Source organism: Rhinatrema bivittatum, chromosome 14, assembly GCF_901001135.1.
Source record: "Rhinatrema bivittatum chromosome 14, aRhiBiv1.1, whole genome shotgun sequence".
Taxonomy (NCBI): domain Eukaryota; kingdom Metazoa; phylum Chordata; class Amphibia; order Gymnophiona; family Rhinatrematidae; genus Rhinatrema; species Rhinatrema bivittatum.
Window position 1 is genome coordinate 38,369,863 of NC_042628.1, and position 19,568 is coordinate 38,389,430.

Sequence of the window (19,568 nt, forward strand, 5' to 3'; positions counted from 1 at the left end):
TGCACACTGCACCTGTCCTGAGGGCAGTCTTCCAACATTCCCTTTGAAAATTGCCCAAGAAAAAGATCTCACGCAACACTGCTCTTTGGGCAGGTGCAAAGTTCCTGGTAGATTTACTTAAACCCTCCCCCAGCCCCCTTTCCCTCCCTCCCCCACCTGGCAAAGCCTCCCACTACGGAAGGTAAAGGTACACGCCCAGCCGCACTACACACAATGGGGCGGATTTTAAAAGCCCTGCGCGCGTAAATCCTTCCGGATTTACGGCGCAGGGCACTCGCGCGCCGGTGCACCTATTTTGCATAGGCCGCCGCCGCGCGTAAGTCCCGGGGCTTTCTAAAAGGGGCGGGGAGGGGGCGTATCGGGGGCGTTCCCGAAGACGTGGCGTTTTGGGGGCGGGCCGCGGCGTTTCGGGGGCGGGCCCGGGGGTGTGGCGCCGGCCCGGGGGCGTGGTTGAGGCCTCTGGACCATTCCCCGGGTTGGGTGACGGCGCGCCAGCAGCCTGCTGGCGCGCGCAGATTTACGTCTGCTTTTAGCAGGCGTAAATCTGCCAACAAAGGTAAGGGGGGGGATTTAGATAGGGCCGGGGGGGGGGGTGGGTTAGGTAGGGGAAGGTGGGGGGAGGGCGAAGGAAAGTTCCCTCCGAGGCCACTCCGAAATCGGAGCGGCCTCGGAGGGAACAGGCAGCGCGCGCTGGGCTCGCCGTGCGCAGGTTGCACAAATGTGCACCCCCTTGCGTGCACCGACCCCGGATTTTATAAGATACATGCGGCTACACGCGTATCTTATAAAATCCAGTGTACTTTTGTTCGCGCCTGGTGCGCGAACAAAAGTACGCGATCGCGCAAATTTTTAAAATCTACCCCAATAAGTGGGCAATTTTCGTAAACACGATTTACGTGGCAATTCACCTGCAGAAATGGCTTTCAAAATTGCCCCGCTCTGTAAAAGAAAACCATTTGGTATCATTTCAGTGGAAACTGAATGCAGGGTTATCTCAGCCCAAATGCACAGCCGGGTTCCTGCGGGCTAAACCTAAACTGCACTGCATATGGATCTGAGTGAGGACCTTCCAGCACCGTTTGCACTTAGACTGCTTTTTATATAAGAACCAGGGTGTATTTTCGGGCTGAACGCTCCCTAGTCACCCTTCAAGAGAAGGATGCATCTTTAAAGGAACCTTACACCTTTCCTGGCTGTGAGAGGAAGATGTGACTTCCTTTCTCATTCTTAAATGGGAGACAGGTGATTTTTGTGAGCTGCAGGGCAGTCCAAGGCTGATTCGGTGATCAGTCCCAGGGTTAAGCGGTGGTCTTTGCAATTTTTAAGGAGACAGAGGTGGTACAATGCAGAGACTGATTCAAAATCAGAGCTTCGTGACTTGGGCAGAGGGCAGAAAGCAGCCCCTGAGTTTCCAGGATTTAATATGCAAATTTTATGATCTACCACAGTACTGCACTTGTTTCACTTAACATTCCTTCAGTAAAGGACATTTGTTAAGGATGAGAAAATTTGTTTTGACAGATTTAGACCCTACTAAAACTTTGCGAATTTGTGTTTTGGCAAAGCAGACAAACTATTTTGCTGTTTAAATTGCACTGAGTGTTCCTGTCTCCTATGGCTGGTGCTGGAGATAGTCAGGGGCATGTTTATCCTAGGAAAGACTTATTCTCGGTTGCCAGCTATCCCCCCCTCCACACCTAGTAACTGTGTCAGGACACAGGATGACTTGCAACGGATGAGAAAACGAAATGAGAAATGATAGAAAGAGCAAGCTACAAGGGTTTGTTTTTTTCCAGCTCACGCTACAAGTTTCTCTGTAGCACGTAAAGGTTTCCATTGCTTTCTGTACATCTTGACAAAATAATATTTTTATTAAAAGATTTCAAAGCTCAAAGGTAGCTCACAAAACTGAAAATCTCCTACAGATTTCACAAAATTGAAAACACCTCTGAGTTCTTCCGCTTCTGAACATTTGTAGGGCCTTGTGGGAAAGGATCAGCAGTGTATATGGGCCTATTTGATGTGATCAGCCATCACGCTCAGCAAAAGGAAACAAAAGAGAGGGGAACCAAGGAAAAGGGGAAGCCGTGAATAATGCTGAATGTCTAAATTCTCATCCCCCATGCGCGTACCTTTTCACCTGCATCTAGGGCGGGCAGTTTTCCAAAAAGACCATTTTTGCAGGAAAAGCACCGTGGTTACCCACAGAACTGGCTTTAAAATCCCCTTCCCCGAGGATAATTTTGAAAGCCAATGCCACAGGTAAGAGCCACGTGCGTACAGTGCCACCGTGCACGAAACGTTATCCCCAGTGGGAGGCGGCCTTCAGGAGGGGCTTCTATGTACATGCATCCCTTTGAAGTCTGTGCACAGTTTTTTTCCCCCTCAGGAAACCTCCCCACGCAAAATGTGTGTAAACGTGTGCAGGAAGTTCTCCTGGGGTAACTTTCAAAGGAAAAGTACTCCTGTGCTTTCACGTTGAAAGTCGGGGCAAAGTCCACAGGAAAAGCTGAGAACTTTGCACTGATGCTGGCAGTTAATTATCCTCAAAATGCATATACTCCTTTTCCAGCTAGATAATAATCTAATGATTTGTCTCTCGAAAGTTATCCTGTCTTGTAGTTCTTGGTCAGCGGATCACGTGTCAATTGAAAAATATTTCAATCTATAGAAGCAGAATCTGACCTGGAAGTCACTGAGATCAGAAAGGGCGCATGTCTACAGAATGCTGTTCACCATCTGGAAGTTTTCATAACATATACTTTGGGATTATCAATTATTTCAATTTCTCTGGGAGCAAAGAAGGGGCAGCTGTGAAAATACAGGCCGCAAAACAATGGTGCTTGTGCACTGCCATGTAACAAAACAGCACTCTGTGTGCATGCAGAAATGTGACTCTCTGTGATCTGGAATCAGCAAAATGGATTATATTCTTTGCATTCTCGCTAATCATTAGGAATTCATGGCAGTTTATTTTTACTTTCTAAGAAAGAAAGAAAATGTGGAAAAAAATATTCTCACAGTCTTGGGAGAATTAACAAATTCTGCACACAGGATGTTATTTTGACAGAGGATTCGTGTTCTGTTCACAAAATGCAGTTCTTTAGAACCTCCTACATACTACAGCATTTAAATTTGTGAGTAACAGGACAAACCTTAAGTCCTATGCTAACGGAACTGGTAATTTTAGGAGAATTACTTTAACTGGGAGCCAAGAAAATGAGTTGTGGAGCCATTGGTCTTTCATTTCTTGTGGCACTCACCTGATGGCCACTGGTACATGAGATACGTGAGAGATGGAAGGTGCTGTACACTTGCAAACCGTTTTCTTGGCTCTTAGTAAATTCCCCTAAGTGTACGTTTTACAAAAATGGAACCACTTTTGAAAATTGGGTTCTCGTTCTTCCTTACCTACACCCTAGAGGAAGCTCATTGCATTGGGTGGTTCCTTTAAGAGCGGTTTCTCCTGTTTACAGCAAATAAAAAATGTGTCCTCAAATAATGACTCGGGCCTGTAAAAAATGAATAGCGCTATTATCATTGCAGCTCATGAAAGTTCTCCTTTAGCAAAAAGGTTGAGAATTACCGATATTGGCACCATTTTGGAGTTATGTTCCGACTCAGGACAACTTTCTTCAGGAGAAAGCTGCCACAGGTGAAGGAATGCTTGTGTTTTTAAGTGTATGTAACAGAGAAAACTACTTGACATTGGAGCTTTTGGTTTTCAATTATAATCCTGTCACGGGGGCCAAAATTTAGTGGTAGTGCTGGAGTCTAAGGCTCCTTTTGTTCACATGAACCTAATAGGACCTTGACTGCAAAACACTGGAAATGCTCTCTCGTTCTCCAACTGTGTCATTCGAGAGCATAAGAGTCTTCAGGATTGTTCGATAGTCTTCAAAGGTTACTGCAGCATCCACCTTTAATTCACCAAGTGTTATGTTGGCCAGACAGATGTGTTATACCCCAGGCAGCTGAGAATTTCCTCTTCAGCTTGGCCTTTTCTGGTATCAGTTAAGATTCTTTACTGGCTCCCATGAATACAAGACAAAGCAAACCAGTGTTCAACCAAAAAAGGTCTTTGCTTCTAACGCTATGTCATCACCAGTATGATTTCTATTAGCTGTCTGAGTGAGTAAATTCAGCTGCTTGTAGGTAAGGGGTTAAAGAACCAAAAATCACATGAAGGAGGACTGGACGGGACAATTGTCAATGGTGTTTGCATGCATATTTTGATGGTGGAGTGGAAGAAATTCAAAGTGCATATACTTAAAGGGCCAAGGAGCAGAGAAGAAGGAAACAAAAATAAAAAAGGGAATCAAAGGGGTAGAAGAACTGGTTCCACATGTGCTGGCGGGAATGTGAGGCAGACGAAGACACAGGTTTCCATACACTTATTCCCCCTCCTCCAAAAAAGAAACAAAACAAAACGGAATTCCCTTCCACTCCTTGTCAAAGCAGCTTTCATGTCCCTCAGACACCGTTGGGCTCTTCCTTCACGTTATCACTCCTTGTTTAAGGTTTCTTGTTACTGCATTGATATATATATTGAGGGAAACAAAACAAAAGCCTAGCAAAACCACTGCCAAAATGTACACTATTCACAAGGGATGGTCCTTTTGTACTATATACAGTGTCTATGGGGGCACAGTCTACAATATGTAGGCATAGCCCTTTGCAATCACGGCTTTAGACACTTCCCTTTCTTCTCCCGTCGCTGCAGTTTCCGGAGACGCCGTGTCCAAGTGTCTCGCCACTGGATGACCAAGCTATTCTTGTCAGCTAGGAGGCCTGGACGCTCACTCGGACTGTCACTATTACCCATCACCAGGTATTTCTTACTCATTTGTATCTTGGGGCACCTGCATGCCAAGTCCTTCATATGGATCCAGAGGAAGTTGTCACCACGCTTTACACGCTCGTCTCGACACTTGTAGATCGACAGGACATTAACAGTGAATTTTGCCCAGTTGCCGACCATCTTCATGTCTAACATGTTTACCTGAACCACTGCAGAAAAAAAGGAATAGATGAGAAAAGTTTGGATTTTCGTGACCCAATAGAGAGGATAATGCTTTGTTTATATATGTCATTCTATGTATACCTGTAATGTATCATAACTAAAACGTTCTCTGGGTACCAGGAGATTTAACTAATGTCAGCAGATCCCTGAGATACCATACAAGCTCATATATGTGAAACAAAATACCATTTTAATTTGGTGCTGTCCCTAATAGACAAGCAAGTTGCATTCTCTAGACACGTGTTCACTGCTCAAGCCACTTCCTAGATTACTCAACACTGGGACTAAAGGAGGAAGAGACATACTAGCTGCCACAGAGTCGAGAATGTATGTCAGGAACTGAGGGCATGATACAGGAAGGCTACTATAATCACTTTGTGATGGAGGTAGATTACTGATGTACGAGAGTCATTATCATACAGCAACCCGCCAAGCTCACAAAGCACCATATGGCAACCAAGTAAGAAGCATACAGAATGGAAGTCAGGAGATATTCTACATTTCTCTAGAGTAGGGGACAGAAAGTTTGACTTGCTGTCCCTTTTCCAATTCAATGAACACCCTCATCTCAGTAGTCTTCACTACCTGAACTTACGATCTTTGAAAAGAATGTTCTCGGAATGGTAAAGAGTAGGTTAATTTTCATTGGCTGACACAGATGCCATGACCACACGCACCATCTAGTGCAGATACTACAATGTCTGGGAAGTGAATACCTTGCAGTAATATTATAACTCTGAACAGCACGCACTGGTTGTTACCTTGGTGCCATGTAGAGAGAACTGCCTTATGGAAGCAATGCTGTTTCTGGAAAGGGAGCAATACCGCGCTCTGTTTCTAATTTGTTTGCAGTATCTACTTGAACACTAACTTTTTTTGAGGGATAACCATCTCATTAGTAAGGGAGGGGGGGTTGTATCAAGCTGCATAATAGCCAGAGGTTAGCACTCTGTACACCAAGTGAAACTGAACACTTTACAGCTGGTGGAGATGGACAAAAGTATTTGCAGGGAAAGCAGAAAATGGAAAACAAAACTTTGACTTTTGCAGAAAAATGTACAGAAAAAGACTGCTTCTGTGATTTTCTTCACTGTAGAATATAATGGGGAATGTTTTGATAAAACAGGCAAAACCCCCCACCCTGTATTTAAACACAGCAAGGCCAATACTCAGAGAGCCCATGAACTGGTAAGATAGCCGGGTAACCTTATCCGAATATTCAACGGATAAGTCTGCTGCTGAATACATCCAGATAAGGTTACGTGCAAACCTTTACCTGGATAACGTTTTTTGATTAGCGTACACACCTAACTTTAGCTGGACAGCACTCAATACCTGCGTGCCCTGGAATACCTCCAGCGCTGCCTCTTTTTATCCGGATAAATTCGGTGCGTACAAAAGTGTCCTCTTGGTGGGGGATATTCAAAGCTTGGCTTTTGTCTGGCTAACTTCATCCTTTTTTCCCTTAACGTTCACAAAATGCAGCAGTTTGCCAATTGCCACCTCTCGTGTGGAAATTATTCCATTAGAGACTATGGAAAATCAATTAGCAAATTTAGCAAACTAGTTTAAAAACACCCTCATGACAAGCCTCATTAGTTTCTTCCTCCAACAGTTAATTAGCATCTCCACTCCAATTAATTCCCCCATTAGTATAAAATATTTAGCTGTGTGACAAAGCCTAAAGACTTTTAGGTATAGAGTAAATAGAAAAATATATAGTTCTCCTACTTTTTTTTTCTAGTAGAAACACATTTTTCTTCAAAGCTAACAAGTTCTAAGAAAGAGCTGCTATAATCTGATCACCTATTTACTAAGAAACAGTAGAGCGTTAGGGGTTGCCCGGTGGCAGGTTCTGTGCACTGCCATGTGGAAGAACTGGGATCAGCTCCTGGGCCAGGCTTCTACTCCCCGGCTGAGCCTGGAAATGCTTCGGAGGCAACATTCCCACCCCCCTGGCTGGAGAAGGGGAGGGGGAAGGAAAGAGAGTCTCAGGCCTCACTCACTGACGACACCTAGTGGCCACACTTAGGGTCCACAGTTATTGGGTTCCAGAGGGAACCACAGTTCACAGCACAGGGCTTCCCAAATTTGCATACCACGGAGACTGGTATATGCAGACTTCTCATATGCATATTCATGATGGATACCCTGAAACCCCGACTGGATGTGGGGCTCCCAGGAAAGGTCTGGGAAGCCCTATCACGGCAGACGGCTGAGGACTGAGGCTGCAATGACTGGGCGGTGTAGCCAGGCTGATATATAGAATCAGGGGGAAATTCCACCCACCCTCCTGACAGTTGTGCATGAAGACTCCTGGTGCTATTTCCCAAAAGAGGCCAGGTCCAACCGTGCTGGAGGTAGACACGAGCAAGAGGAAATTGCCAGGCCAAAAACAAAAAAACCAAACAAACTGTACAGCATGCATCCAGTACTTTTCAGCATGTGACAACATACAATACTGTACCAAGTGCAATAGCTCAAAAGTGTGGCCCAGCTGAATCTAGACAGCGTAATTCACTAAAATGCCCATTTTAGGGCCTTGAAGAGAATAGAGGTTTTCAAAAATAATAACTAACATTTTGAATAAATATGGAATAGTGATACTAGTCACATATACATCTGAAATAGTGCCCAGAGCACACAAAGCGGTTTCTTTTAAGGAACATCCGGAACAATGTGGAATGTAACAGGAAAAACAGAACTACATATCCCAGAGGGATTTTGATTATAAAAATAAAGCCCATGGGGAATAGTGAAAAAAAAAAATAAATTCCCAGGCACTATTGTCCCTGGAACCCTTCAGTGACTACCGTGGAGGTCTTAACCAATCAATCAGGTACCAGGCGACTAAATTAGTCCTGTGTCAGGGGGCCTGCTGCTGAGGAACAGGTAAAGGAACCTCACAGCAGGTGACAGATAAAGAAAGGCCTTCCTGTCAACCAGCAGCAGCAGAGAAGTGAAACTGGGAAAAAAAAAAAAGCTCCACTGAGTTACAAGGGATAGCTGCGAAAAGCCTGCCTCCCCAAACCATCTGAAACCCATTACATCCCTCTGAACCTCTCCAAAAACATCTTTTCTCCTTGCGCCAAAGCATTCCTGTCAAAGATCAATGAAAATACTGCCCTGCTTCCGGAATGCAAATGCAGCAGTGTCACGGTGATTAACAACAAGAAGTCGGTGTCCAATGGAGACCAGGCCAGCCCTGGCCTGCCAGGGTGCTATTTGCATCCAATTAGAATAGATTTCCTCCCAAGTCCCTTCTATACAACAGCTGTTGGGAGGAAGTTTGCGTTTTAGCATATTTGGCAGACAGAGAAAAAGAGAAAAATTTAGAGAGTAATCTTATTCCATTGCCAAGGGCTCCTAGGTACCTTTTCTTCTAGATCAAACAGCACATGGCATATGGTGATGGCAGCAAAATACAGTCACCCACTTGCTCTCCCTCTGCAGAGCCCCACCACAGCTCTCGCTGGCTGAAAGCGCACAGTTTGAACTTTTGGCCTACAGTCGTGCACACAGTAAGAGGTATTCTTCACCGAAGAGGCCACAGCAGCTTAATCTGATAGGATGTAAGGACCTCACACACTGTCTTGCATAACTAGTAAACAAGGACGCCCTATACATTCTTAGACTGGTAGGAAACAAGAATCCCAGGCATCTTTTTATACCTAATACAAGTAAATCTCTATACTGCATATATCCTTATACATAAAGTGGGAAGTTCATTGCACAGTTTCCACCTGTTAGGAGTCTGGCTTTCAATTTCCAAGTGAAAAGCTTTATGGATACTGGGACTTAGAGACTCCTATTAGGCATGGTCTGGGGTAGTATATATGCTGTATCATCATACGGACCTATCATGCTAAAGTCTAGTGTTCATACATGGCTCCTGATAATCTGAAGTAAGAAGGTTGCATGAACACTGGGATGGGACCTGAATAGAACCTGCTGCAATTCACTGTCCTGAAAACGATCAGGAAGTGCAGGAAAAAGGCAGAAACAATTCATCAGTTGTAGCTGGGCTGGGAAAAGAAAATTCTAACCTCTATGCTTACAGTGTCCACGTCTATCTTTAGAAAAGAGAGACCACATTCCACTTTTACCCGGGTTAGTAATAAGCACGAGTATCCAGGGGAAACCTCTGACCCATTGAACTTAGGAAGTAAATTCCGTTTTGTATCCAAGGAGTACATGACTGAGGATCATGGACAGAACAAGCTGAGTGGGAGAAGCCTACATTACAGGAATATGAAAAGGTCTTCAGTCATCTCTCATGAGTGTAGTCCCTTCAGGCCTGCATTGAAATCTTCATTTCCTTAAAGGAGAATTGCCTTTCATTCTGGCTATAGTCATGTATGGAGGCAATGACAGTAAAATCATGCAGTCCAATTACATGTATTACTTTCAAAATTTTAAATTAGAATTTATCATTCTGTCTATCAAGCAAGGAAAGCCATTTTGTTCAGCCCCTGGGTCATCAGTGACATACATTCTCTGTCATTTCCCTGGGCAGCTATTTACATTTCACTTTATATGTATGCTTGCATTGCTTGCTTTGAATTAGAAATGTGTGAATAACAGAAAGGTGTAAACATTTAAAATAGGTTCATCAAACAATTCATCAAACCCAGAAAATGTTAGATTTTTGTCTAATTGGCTTTTCAAACCTTTACAGTAATATCAGAAGCAGATTTGAAAAATTTGCCTCAGAAATTTTAAAAAAATTGTGGATTGGCTTTGGAGTTTTAGAAGAAATTCAGAACGTATTTATTGAATTCATGTCAAATGTTTAAGATTTCTTTTGCTATATCTCAAAATCGACTGGCAAAAATCTGACAAATTTTCCCAGCAGATCAGAGTAAAATCTGAAAATGCTGTTGAACTCCAACTAGGCTGAAATCGGCCTGGCTTGAGTTTTGACTTGGAATTGCTTGTACATCTTGACTCTGGTAAACTATTTTAGTGAATTTATGGTGAGGTGGGACATGATTTTGTGTTGTCATTAGTGATCAAAATTACTCTCGCCATGTAATTTGTATCCCATAATAAAATCTATCTGAAATTCTTCAAAAGTGGAAAAATACTTTTGTTTGATTGTTTTTCCTTCCTTCCACAGTGCACATGGTTACAGCCAGTCAGAAGGGGTTTTGCCCATAAATGGTTTTATTTTTTTCATGATTATTCCTTTGGAAGGCACGGCAGGTTACAGCTGACTTACCATACTCCTTTTTGCAGAATTTTTTCATATTTATTTTGTAGTTCACTTTTGTTGGCTTGCATTCAGTTTCACAACCTGGAAAACCAATTAGAAAGAAAGAAAAAAAGGCAAGAAATTGTTTTTAAACCGGCATTTGCATTGTCACAACTTAAGAGTATGCAGCTCAGCAGGGAAATAATAATCAGTTGAGGAAGAGAAGATGGTGGTTATTGGGGACAGAGATTTTTTTTTTTTTTTAGCAATGAGCCTTATTTTTATCAAGCTCCTTCCACATTGGCTTCGAGTATAATAATCCCTTTTGCTGGAGCAGAGTTGCAGTCTAAACTCTGTTTAGATATAATCTGCTTCACCATGCTTCATCATCGATTAACACTTCAGTGGAGTCTAAAGTTCTCAGAGATTGCAGCATGTTGTAAAATCCTATTAAACCGAAGATACAGAATTTGTAAATTCCTCCCCTTAGGGATGTTATAGCAGCTGATCACACTATAGTTCTTGGGCTGGGAGGTCCATAGGAGGGTACAAATAGAGGCGACTGCCTCAGGATCCTCACTGCCATGGTGGCCCCATGTCCAGGCCAGCATTCCAGGGACTCCGCTGCAGTAACTCGCCTAAACCGGTGTGATTTGTATTCTTACAAGAACTTTGGTATAGAAAAATTAAAAATAAATAAATAAGGTCGGCCCTGACCGTGAGGCCATTTCCCCATACTTCAGCAGACTTAAGGTGACTCTGATGCTGGAGAGGCTGCCTTGTGGCACCTGAACATGCTGTATTGTACTGATATCCATTCATTTGAAAAGACCCAAGAAACAGCAACAATAGTTCTTATGTCATTTTGTATGTAAAACATAAAAAAAATAAGAAACAACCCCCTCCCCTATTAAAAAAAAAAACCAAAAACGGAGGCATTTTCTTCTGTTTCGATTTCTGAAAGAGCACACTATTTGCAAACAGCGTCATGTTTTAGTGCGCCGTGTGCAAGTAGAAAACACAATTTTTAAAAAACGAATTTAAAAAAAAAAACCCAAACAAGAAATGAAAACGAAATGGAAACCCAAACGAATTGAACAATTAAAGCCTGCACACCCCTGCCAACACAGCGATGGGGGAAGACATGAAAATACAACGCCGCATCATCTCCCAACATGGCTTTAATGCAATCAACCATTTTTCATCCTGGCCTCCATCCTTAGTTGGAACAGAACGTTTGAAAGAACCTTCTAGTCCTACTACCTGTTTCCCCAGTTTTATAGATCATCTTATACATTTGTTTTTGGGTTTTTTTTTAACCATCATTCTTCCTCTGTTTTGTTCATGCCCTTCACGCCCCTTTTTCAAGTTACTTTTCTTCCTTCCCTCTTTTGATTTCTTTGCCCTGCTTGCCAGGGCTGGCTCGGTTCCTCCTTGGACAGGACGATCTGTCTTTCCTTAAAGGAAATACAAAGGGGGTAGGGTGGGCAGCAAGGAAAAACCAGTTTTTGCAGTGCCAGTTTTTCACTGGGCTCCTCTACCCTCTCTCTCCTGTTTGTGTCTGTGTGTGTGTGGGGGGGGCTCATAATGTGCCATGCATGAAAGCCAGCTCAGTGGGAAACTCCATTAAGAAGATGAGTTTCTGCACACAATCTCCACCCCTGTAGAGACAGCAACTGTTACCCTTTTCTGTCCATTGTTGTTACCTCATTTTTCTACTTGTTCCTTTTAAACGCCTCCTCTCTAATTTTTGTGATCACAAACTGCTGGCCCTGCTGGGGTGGGGCTAGCTCCTACCAGTCCAGGAAGACTTTCATCAAAATCCTGCTATTCCAAAATGAATACACTTTCTACCACAGAAATAAAAACAATTGGGCTGAGGGTGAGAAACAGAGCATAGTATACAACCTTCCTGCGTTGCTCTTCCCTGGAAAGATTAGAGCCAATTTAAACGTCTTCTCCCACCCAGTAGGTGGATAGCAATAAATCTTATTCTATAAACCTTCCAAAGGAGAAATAGGGATGGTAAATTTCAAATGGCACATGGGTGAAACTTTAGCGCATTTGCTGGTGTGTGCCGAGATATGCGGCCATTTTATAACTTGCGTGCACGTTATAAAGTAGACTGACCGCGCGCACATATGTGCACAATTTTAAGTGTGCATGCGCCCAGACACATAAATCGGGTTTCTACTGCATAAGTCATGGTGTTTTAAAACCAGCGTGCATCCACACCATGACCAGTTTCACCAGTTTGTCCACCTGTTCACTCAGTGTTGAGCCTAGGTCTTGCAGACTCCCTCCTCCCCCCAGTTACCTTTGACCCTTTAAACCCCTCTGAAGTGGCAGAAGTAAAGTTACAGAGCAGAGGACCTGGGCACATAAGTATTTACACACACATCTCTTGGCCACGCCTTGACATGCCCACACCCCACCCAGACCACACCCCTTTTGAACTCGAATGAGACGTGTACACAGTGGGAGATATGGGTGCATCTGGGTGGCTTTTACAATTCAGTTGATGTGTGTAAAGTCCACCTCGTGCGTGCATCCCCCAATTGATAAGCACTCCGGGCTTTTAAAATCTACCTATAAGTTTCTCTTAAAACAGTCTAGACAATGTCTAGGTGAATGTTTTGTTGCCTTCTCAGCTGTAATCCAACAGAGACTTACAAGGCATCTGAAAGTAGGGGTATGCACAGACAATATTTCATTTGGGTCATTTCATTCCTTTTTTGTTGCCTCTTTATGCGCAGAACTTTGGATTTACATTTATAAAGTCATTCTTTATGCACTTAAGTACAGTTATATGCATGTAAAACAGTGATGTGTTCATAGCAAATGAAATTAAGTTAAATGATTGCACATCATGATAAAATATATAATAAAAAAGGTTATTTTTCGTAACTGTAATTTTTTTCTATTAATTCTGCATAAAGTTACGTTTTAGAATTGTATCCCAACACACCGGAGGCTGGGGTGGGGATTTAAACAGAGCCAGATTCTGAGTCAGTGGAACTGAAATGGTTCTTGAATGGAGGATAGAACCGTGGGTGTTCTATTCCATGCCGGGTGGACATTCATCATGAAACAGTTAAGAGACAGACTGTAATTTAGAAATCACTAGCAAGGTTAGGTGCTGGGAATTGAAAGCTCAGCATCAGCAACAGAAAGATGCTAATCTAATATGAGATAAGCAATAATAGGTTTCAGAAGAAGAGTGTTCAGTGAAAAATGAATCTATGAAAGAATTCTGAAAGGCACAACAGATTGTAAACGAGAGACAGAGAGAGAGAGAAAGCGCCTTGTCTGGAGACAGAAAGGGAGCAATTTTCAAACTGCACTGGGACAAAACCCACACACTGTGCACCAGTTTTCAAGGCGAAAGTTCGCATGTGCTTCCGGTTTGAGAGCTGCTGCTGGTACAAAGTACATGTGGTCACTTCACCTCTTTTTTCTGCAAGTAGAATTTTGCTGGGAAAGCAAGAGCGAAGACGTGATCATACAAGCTACATGCATACTTTTCCTTTCCCCCCTCCCAAAAATGCCTCCTTAATGCAACTACCAGCTCGCCCATTGCAAAATAATGAGCAAATATTTTTTGCTCCCGTTGAAGGAGAGGGGAATGTTTTCAGACTAGCGTTTAACGCAAATAAAATGCCTTTTTTTTATTTGCGTAAATCACTTTAGAAATTGACTTCAAAAGGTACAACCAGCAAGATTCAATATAATATCAGCTAGGAAAAAATACGCAGTAGTCTTGTGCTATGTGCTGCCTGTGCTACTATAGTCAATTTCGTTTGAGGGCTATTTGCTTTCATTTGAGAGTGACTGAGTCTTTGCTATGGCAATGAACTGTTTTCTTGTAGCCCACACATGTCCCTATTCTAGCCTCAAAGAAGCCAAGAGAGGGAAGAAAACCCAGAGGAGACAATGCTGAGCTGAATGTAGCGCGAGATCTAGAAGAAAGTGAGGAGCGTTGAGAACCTGAAAGGAGGTTGGAAATAAGAGGAAGAGGGATGGTGCAACAAAAGAGTACAGGGAAATCCGAAGCAGATTGGGTGTGGGAGAATCTAGGAGAACGGGATAGCAAAGAGCTGTGAATGGTTTGTTTTAAGAGTAATATATTCTAGTCAAGAACACTGCTAGAAACAAACTAAACTGGTAGGAAGGAAGCACATCATTATGGGGATTCTTCGTAAAATGCAATCAAGAAAGGGGCTCTTTTGTACATGATCTCCAATTATGGTGCTGTGACTTGAGTATTTTGGCAAAACGTGTTTCGACAAATTGTAGTTATTAAAAAAATCTAACATTTCTCTTACTGCTTCATTAGCATTACTGGGCTTAAGTAAAATTGCAGACTTCCCCAACATAAAATGCATTATCTTTATCACTGGCAACAGCTAAAATAATGCATCCTAAAACACTGTTAAAGAAGCCAAGCCTAGGAGTGTAGGGGGGTCACTTAGGTAGCTAACTTTTTCTGGGCGCACTGGGACACTAATACAGAACCTGATGTGGCCTGAAGTACCCTCTCCCCCCACCCGAGGGTCCAGTGAGATCCCCTGTCCCACCCCCACCACCCTTAGAGGTAGCGCCAATGAGCAAAATATTGAAAAACAAACTAGCTGTGGGGCAGGCCCCACCCCATCCTCTGCCCCTTTATATACCTCCTCAGGCCTCTGAGCCCAAATTAAGAGCCCAGCTGCAAAGATTAGGAGGTTAAGCCCTTGGAAGGTCATCCTCAAAATCATTAAAGACACTGGTGGCTACTTTTCATTCTATATAAAGATGTGCGCTTCCTGCACTTGTTGCTGCAGGATTTGTCTTGACTGTAATCCCAGATGTTTGTGAATGATAATACAAAGATTACAAAAAAAAAAAAGCCTGTAAAAGAAACTAGGACATAAATACTTAATACTGCCTGCTGTAGCATTCCAGGACTGAGATTTCCAGATGATTTGAGTTTTTCAAAGACAACGACTACCATGGATGAAAGATTAGACCTAGTAAACCTATAAATTAATGTGAATGCCTAACGTTGAAACCTTTTTGTGTTACTGGATTTGCATGCGTAAGTGGATGTGTGGATATTTATCCTAGCATTTTATAAACTGTTCTGCACTAAAAGTATGCGCTGCTTATATTTCAGAATGCACAAATATTTGCAATGGAATGAAAGCAAGTACTTTCTCTACCTATTTTATAAACATACAAGCGTAGAAAAATATAACGTACTCATAAAAGCAATTATTTTATAGCATACTTGCGTACACCATTTTGAAAATACTTTCTGGCATGAATACTTGAAATCACCAGTTCGCAAATACCTCTGACGGTTCACTCAGACTGCCCATCCAAAAACTGCAGACAAGTCCAATTTCAATTGCACCAATCAATTAGCAGGTGAAACATTGTGCGAATAAGTTAGATCATTTATCCACTGATATTTCTTGCAAAACAGCAACTGCTATACATACCTCTTAATCCCACCTCAGAACGCTCCTAGACCAACCCGTTTTGTGGCAGTAAATGTGCACGGCGCAGACCCCTAAATATGCGCATGCTTTTGATGCTTATAAAATGGCATGTGCCCGAATATAAGCTACTTGTGCATGTATATACTAACTTTCCACCTGTAACCCCTTTGAAAATGTACTCATTTAAATATGGAGGAGCAACCAGTTAAAATTAATAATGAAAACTTGCATCAAAATATGTATTCTTCTGTAAAGGATGTGGAATTTCCCCTACCGATTTGCCTAAAATTTCTAAGATTAAAAATATCCTCATAAATATTCAGGAAATTTAGCTGAGGATGTGATTTACTTAACTTCTTCAGTATATAGCAGCACAGCAGAATAAATGATTTAGTTCCAGGATCAATGCATTGATACAAAAACCAATTAAAAATGCTGAATTTAAACGTCACATTTTTGCATTGATTTGCTGAAGGAAATAGAACTTTCAAATGTTAGTCACAAAATTAGATCAATATAAAGGTATCACCGACCACGTTTGTTGACATTTACTCCTAACTCCATATTAAAAATCAACTGAACTATCTTACATACAAAATGATATTATATAAACTGGATAAGGAATAACTTTTAGATTAAAATGGTTGTAAAAATCTAAATGAATCATGTAATATTCAGTTACAGGAACTTCAGGTCTATTTTGTTGCGTTGCTGATCAGGAGGTTGTTCCTTAAGATTCAGCTGAAATGTATTCTTGATCTGCTCCTGCACCATATGACACATTAAGGAGGAAAGTTCAGAAAACACATAAATACATTTCTTGCTATGATACCTGCACCATGACCTCTGATCCCGTTACCTCAGAAACTAAGATGAGTTTGACTGGATCAACCCTTGGAAGAAAGACCTTTAAGGAGCACTGGGCTCATCAGCAAGTGGTGTTGTTGGCTCAGTAGGGACACTCTTCAAACCAACAGAAAGCGAATGGTATCTCTATTGACTATGCATGAGAGAGATTTGCAAGCACATGGCCTCAATTGTATAAAATTCTCTCTCATGTATATTCATTAGGGTTATTCTGAAAACCTGACCGGTTAGGGTCCCTCGAGCACTGGAGATGCCCACTCCTGCCCTAGATAAGCATCTGTGCTTTTGAAGAAGCTTTCATCTGTATGAGATGTGAAATCAAAATTTCAACATATAGATATAAAAGATCTCACAACTCTTGCCCTAAAGGTAAGGTTTTCATTGCAAAACTAGATTGCTCTGATCAGATTTAAAAGTGGTTCACTGGCTCATGGCCATCAGATTTCGAGTTGGGTCACTGAAAATTCAAGGCTCACTGATCTACTTGGTCGAATCTTCCTAAGACTTTGGGGGCTAGGGATGGGCTATGAACATCATAGGGGCTGGATAAAAAGGTCCCATACTGATGTAACCCCCTCTTGGGTGCACTGGTCCTAATGCAGGGGCTACAGCAAAGTCCCAGGGCTTAAGTCCAAGATCTGGGACCTCATATCTTTCTCTCGTTCATCAGACTTCCAAGCTCTTGGTGCCAGGGTTTCACTGGCAGGGAGGATGTTTAACCTCCAAGGCACTAGGTGTTGTGGTGGGGATACTGTCATTCACTCCCAAACATCCATCCAATCTTAGTTCAGAGGATACTCACATAGGAAAAAGGTCTTAAGGAGTTGAATCACTTGGAGAAACACAACCATCAATCCAATTGTGGTGTTCAACAAAAATAGGTTTACTTCAACTTAAAGAACAGAATTCATGCCAATATGAAAGCAAATAGTCATCAATAAAAAGAATAAAGGGGCCAATGCAATAAATTTTGCTCATGCGGGGTGCCATGCAATATGCAAATTAGGGGGTTGCGTAGCAAGGAGGTGCTAGGGCCGCCAGTAATGAAAACGGACGCCGAGTTTACTGGCGTCAGTCTGCCGAAGTTGTTTGTTTTTTTTTTAAATTGAAGAAGTCCCGAAAAGTAGTTTTTTCTGCTTTTTTGTACTTCTACGTGCGCTCAGCTATTAATGTGCGTCTGAGACGCACATTTATTTTTTTGAATGCGGAGTGAATGAGTAATAGCCTCATTCACATGCATTTGCATGTGAATGAGGCTATTACTCATTCACTCTGCACTGAATGCGCGTTAAATAGGCGCTAATCCCCCTATTGCATTAGAGGGTGGATTAGCGCCTATTTAACCCGAGTCCGACAGCGGGTTAAACAGTGCGCTCGTGTGAGCGCACTATATTGCATCAGCCCCAATGACTCTTAGGGCTGCAGTTTCTTTACCTATAGAGCTCTTTCTATTAACTCTCCTCTTGAAGGGTGGGAAAAATTCCTCTCTCAAAATCATAAGCAGGAGATAATGGAAAACCCCCCCCGCCTTAATTCAAAACTGGATACCAAAACTTCTTCTAAGCCAGCAATCTCTGTCTCCACTGTTAACAGGTCGCAGGGGTGAGGTAACTGGAAGTTCAGCCTTTCCAGAAGGATGTGCTGGCCCTTCAGTTGGGAGTTGTTCAAGGTTACAAAAAATTCATAATCTATCCAAAAAATCTTCAGTTGGTGAGCTGTGAGGCCTACCAGGAACTCCACCTCCAGAAATCCCCTTCCTCAGCTCCGGACACTCCAGCTCCTCAAAAAAAGCCTCCTTTGAGCAAGCTTATCCCCCTATATATAGGGCAGGACCCATCCCAAAAGGGGGATGATCCAAAGATTGTGGAGAGTTTTGTATCATCCACTAAGTGTTATGATAGTGGATCCTTGGACCGGGACGAGCGATGACACCCACCTGTAGGGCCCAGGTGTACTCGTCTCCGGAAGGTGGAAAGTCCTGCAACACAACCTTGGCACGGCGTTCTCTGAAGGGTGGCGAGCACGCAGTCCGGGTTCCAGGCAAGGGTCAAGGCAGGCGGCAAGCAAACCACAGTCCGGGTTCCAGGCAAGGGTCAATGCAGGCGGCAAGCAAACACCGTCCGGGTTCCAGGCTAGGGTCGAGGCAGGCGGCTAGCAAACACAGTCCGGGTTCCAGGCAAGGGTCGAGGCAGGCGGCAAGCAAACACAGTCCGGGTTCTAGGCTAGGGTCGAGGCAGGCGGCAAGCAAACTCAGTCCGGGTTCCAGGCTAGGGTCGAGGCAGGCGGCAAGCAAACACAGTCCGGGTTCTAGGCTAGGGTCGAGGCAGGCGGCAAGCAAACTCAGTCCGGGTTCCAGGCTAGGGTCGAGGCAGGCGGCAAGCAAACACAGTCCGGGTTCCAGGCTAGGGTCGAGGCAGGCGGCAAGCAAACACAGTCCGGGTTCCAGGCTAGGGTCGAGGCAGGCGGCAAGCAAACACAGTCCGGGTTCCAGGCAAGGGTCGAGGCAGGCGGCAAGCAAACACAGTCCGGGTTCCAGGCTAGGGTCGAGGCAGGCGGCAAGCAAACACCGTCCGGGTTCCAGGCAAGGGTCGAGGCAGGTGGCAAGCAAACACAGTCCGGGTTCCAGGCTAGGGTCGAGGCAGGCGGCTAGCAAACTCAGTCCGGGTTCCAGGCAAGGGTCGAGGCAGGTGGCAAGCAAACACAGTCCGGGTTCCAGGCTAGGGTCGAGGCAGGCGGCTAGCAAACTCAGTCCGGGTTCCAGGCAAGGGTCGAGGCAGGTGGCAAGCAAACACAGTCCGGGTTCCAGGCAAGGGTCAAGGCAGGCGGCAAGCAAACACAGTCCGGGTTCCAATCCGAGTCAGGCCAGAAGACCGTATACAACACCACAGGTCGGGGCAGGCAGCGAGCAACGAAAATCCAAATCCAGGCCAAGGTCCAGGGCAGGCAGCGAGCAGAAATCCAAAACCAGTCCAAGTCAAGCCAGGAAACAGTAGAAACATGG

The 19,568-nt window shown here is 43.6% G+C and overlaps 1 protein-coding gene across 1 annotated transcript in view; it reads right to left on the reverse strand.

The window, feature by feature from the left end:
- Window positions 1–786: 786 nt before the first annotated feature.
- Window positions 787–19,568, reverse strand: part of NTN3 (netrin 3) — a 215,093-nt gene continuing 196,311 nt past the window's right edge. The window contains exons 6-7 of the mRNA XM_029577178.1: window positions 10,245–10,319; window positions 787–5,010 (exon numbers count right to left, since the gene is read on the reverse strand). Of these exons, the coding sequence (XP_029433038.1) occupies window positions 4,682–5,010; window positions 10,245–10,319 (404 nt within the window). The 3' untranslated portion in view covers window positions 787–4,681. The remainder of the gene's footprint in view (window positions 5,011–10,244; window positions 10,320–19,568) is intronic.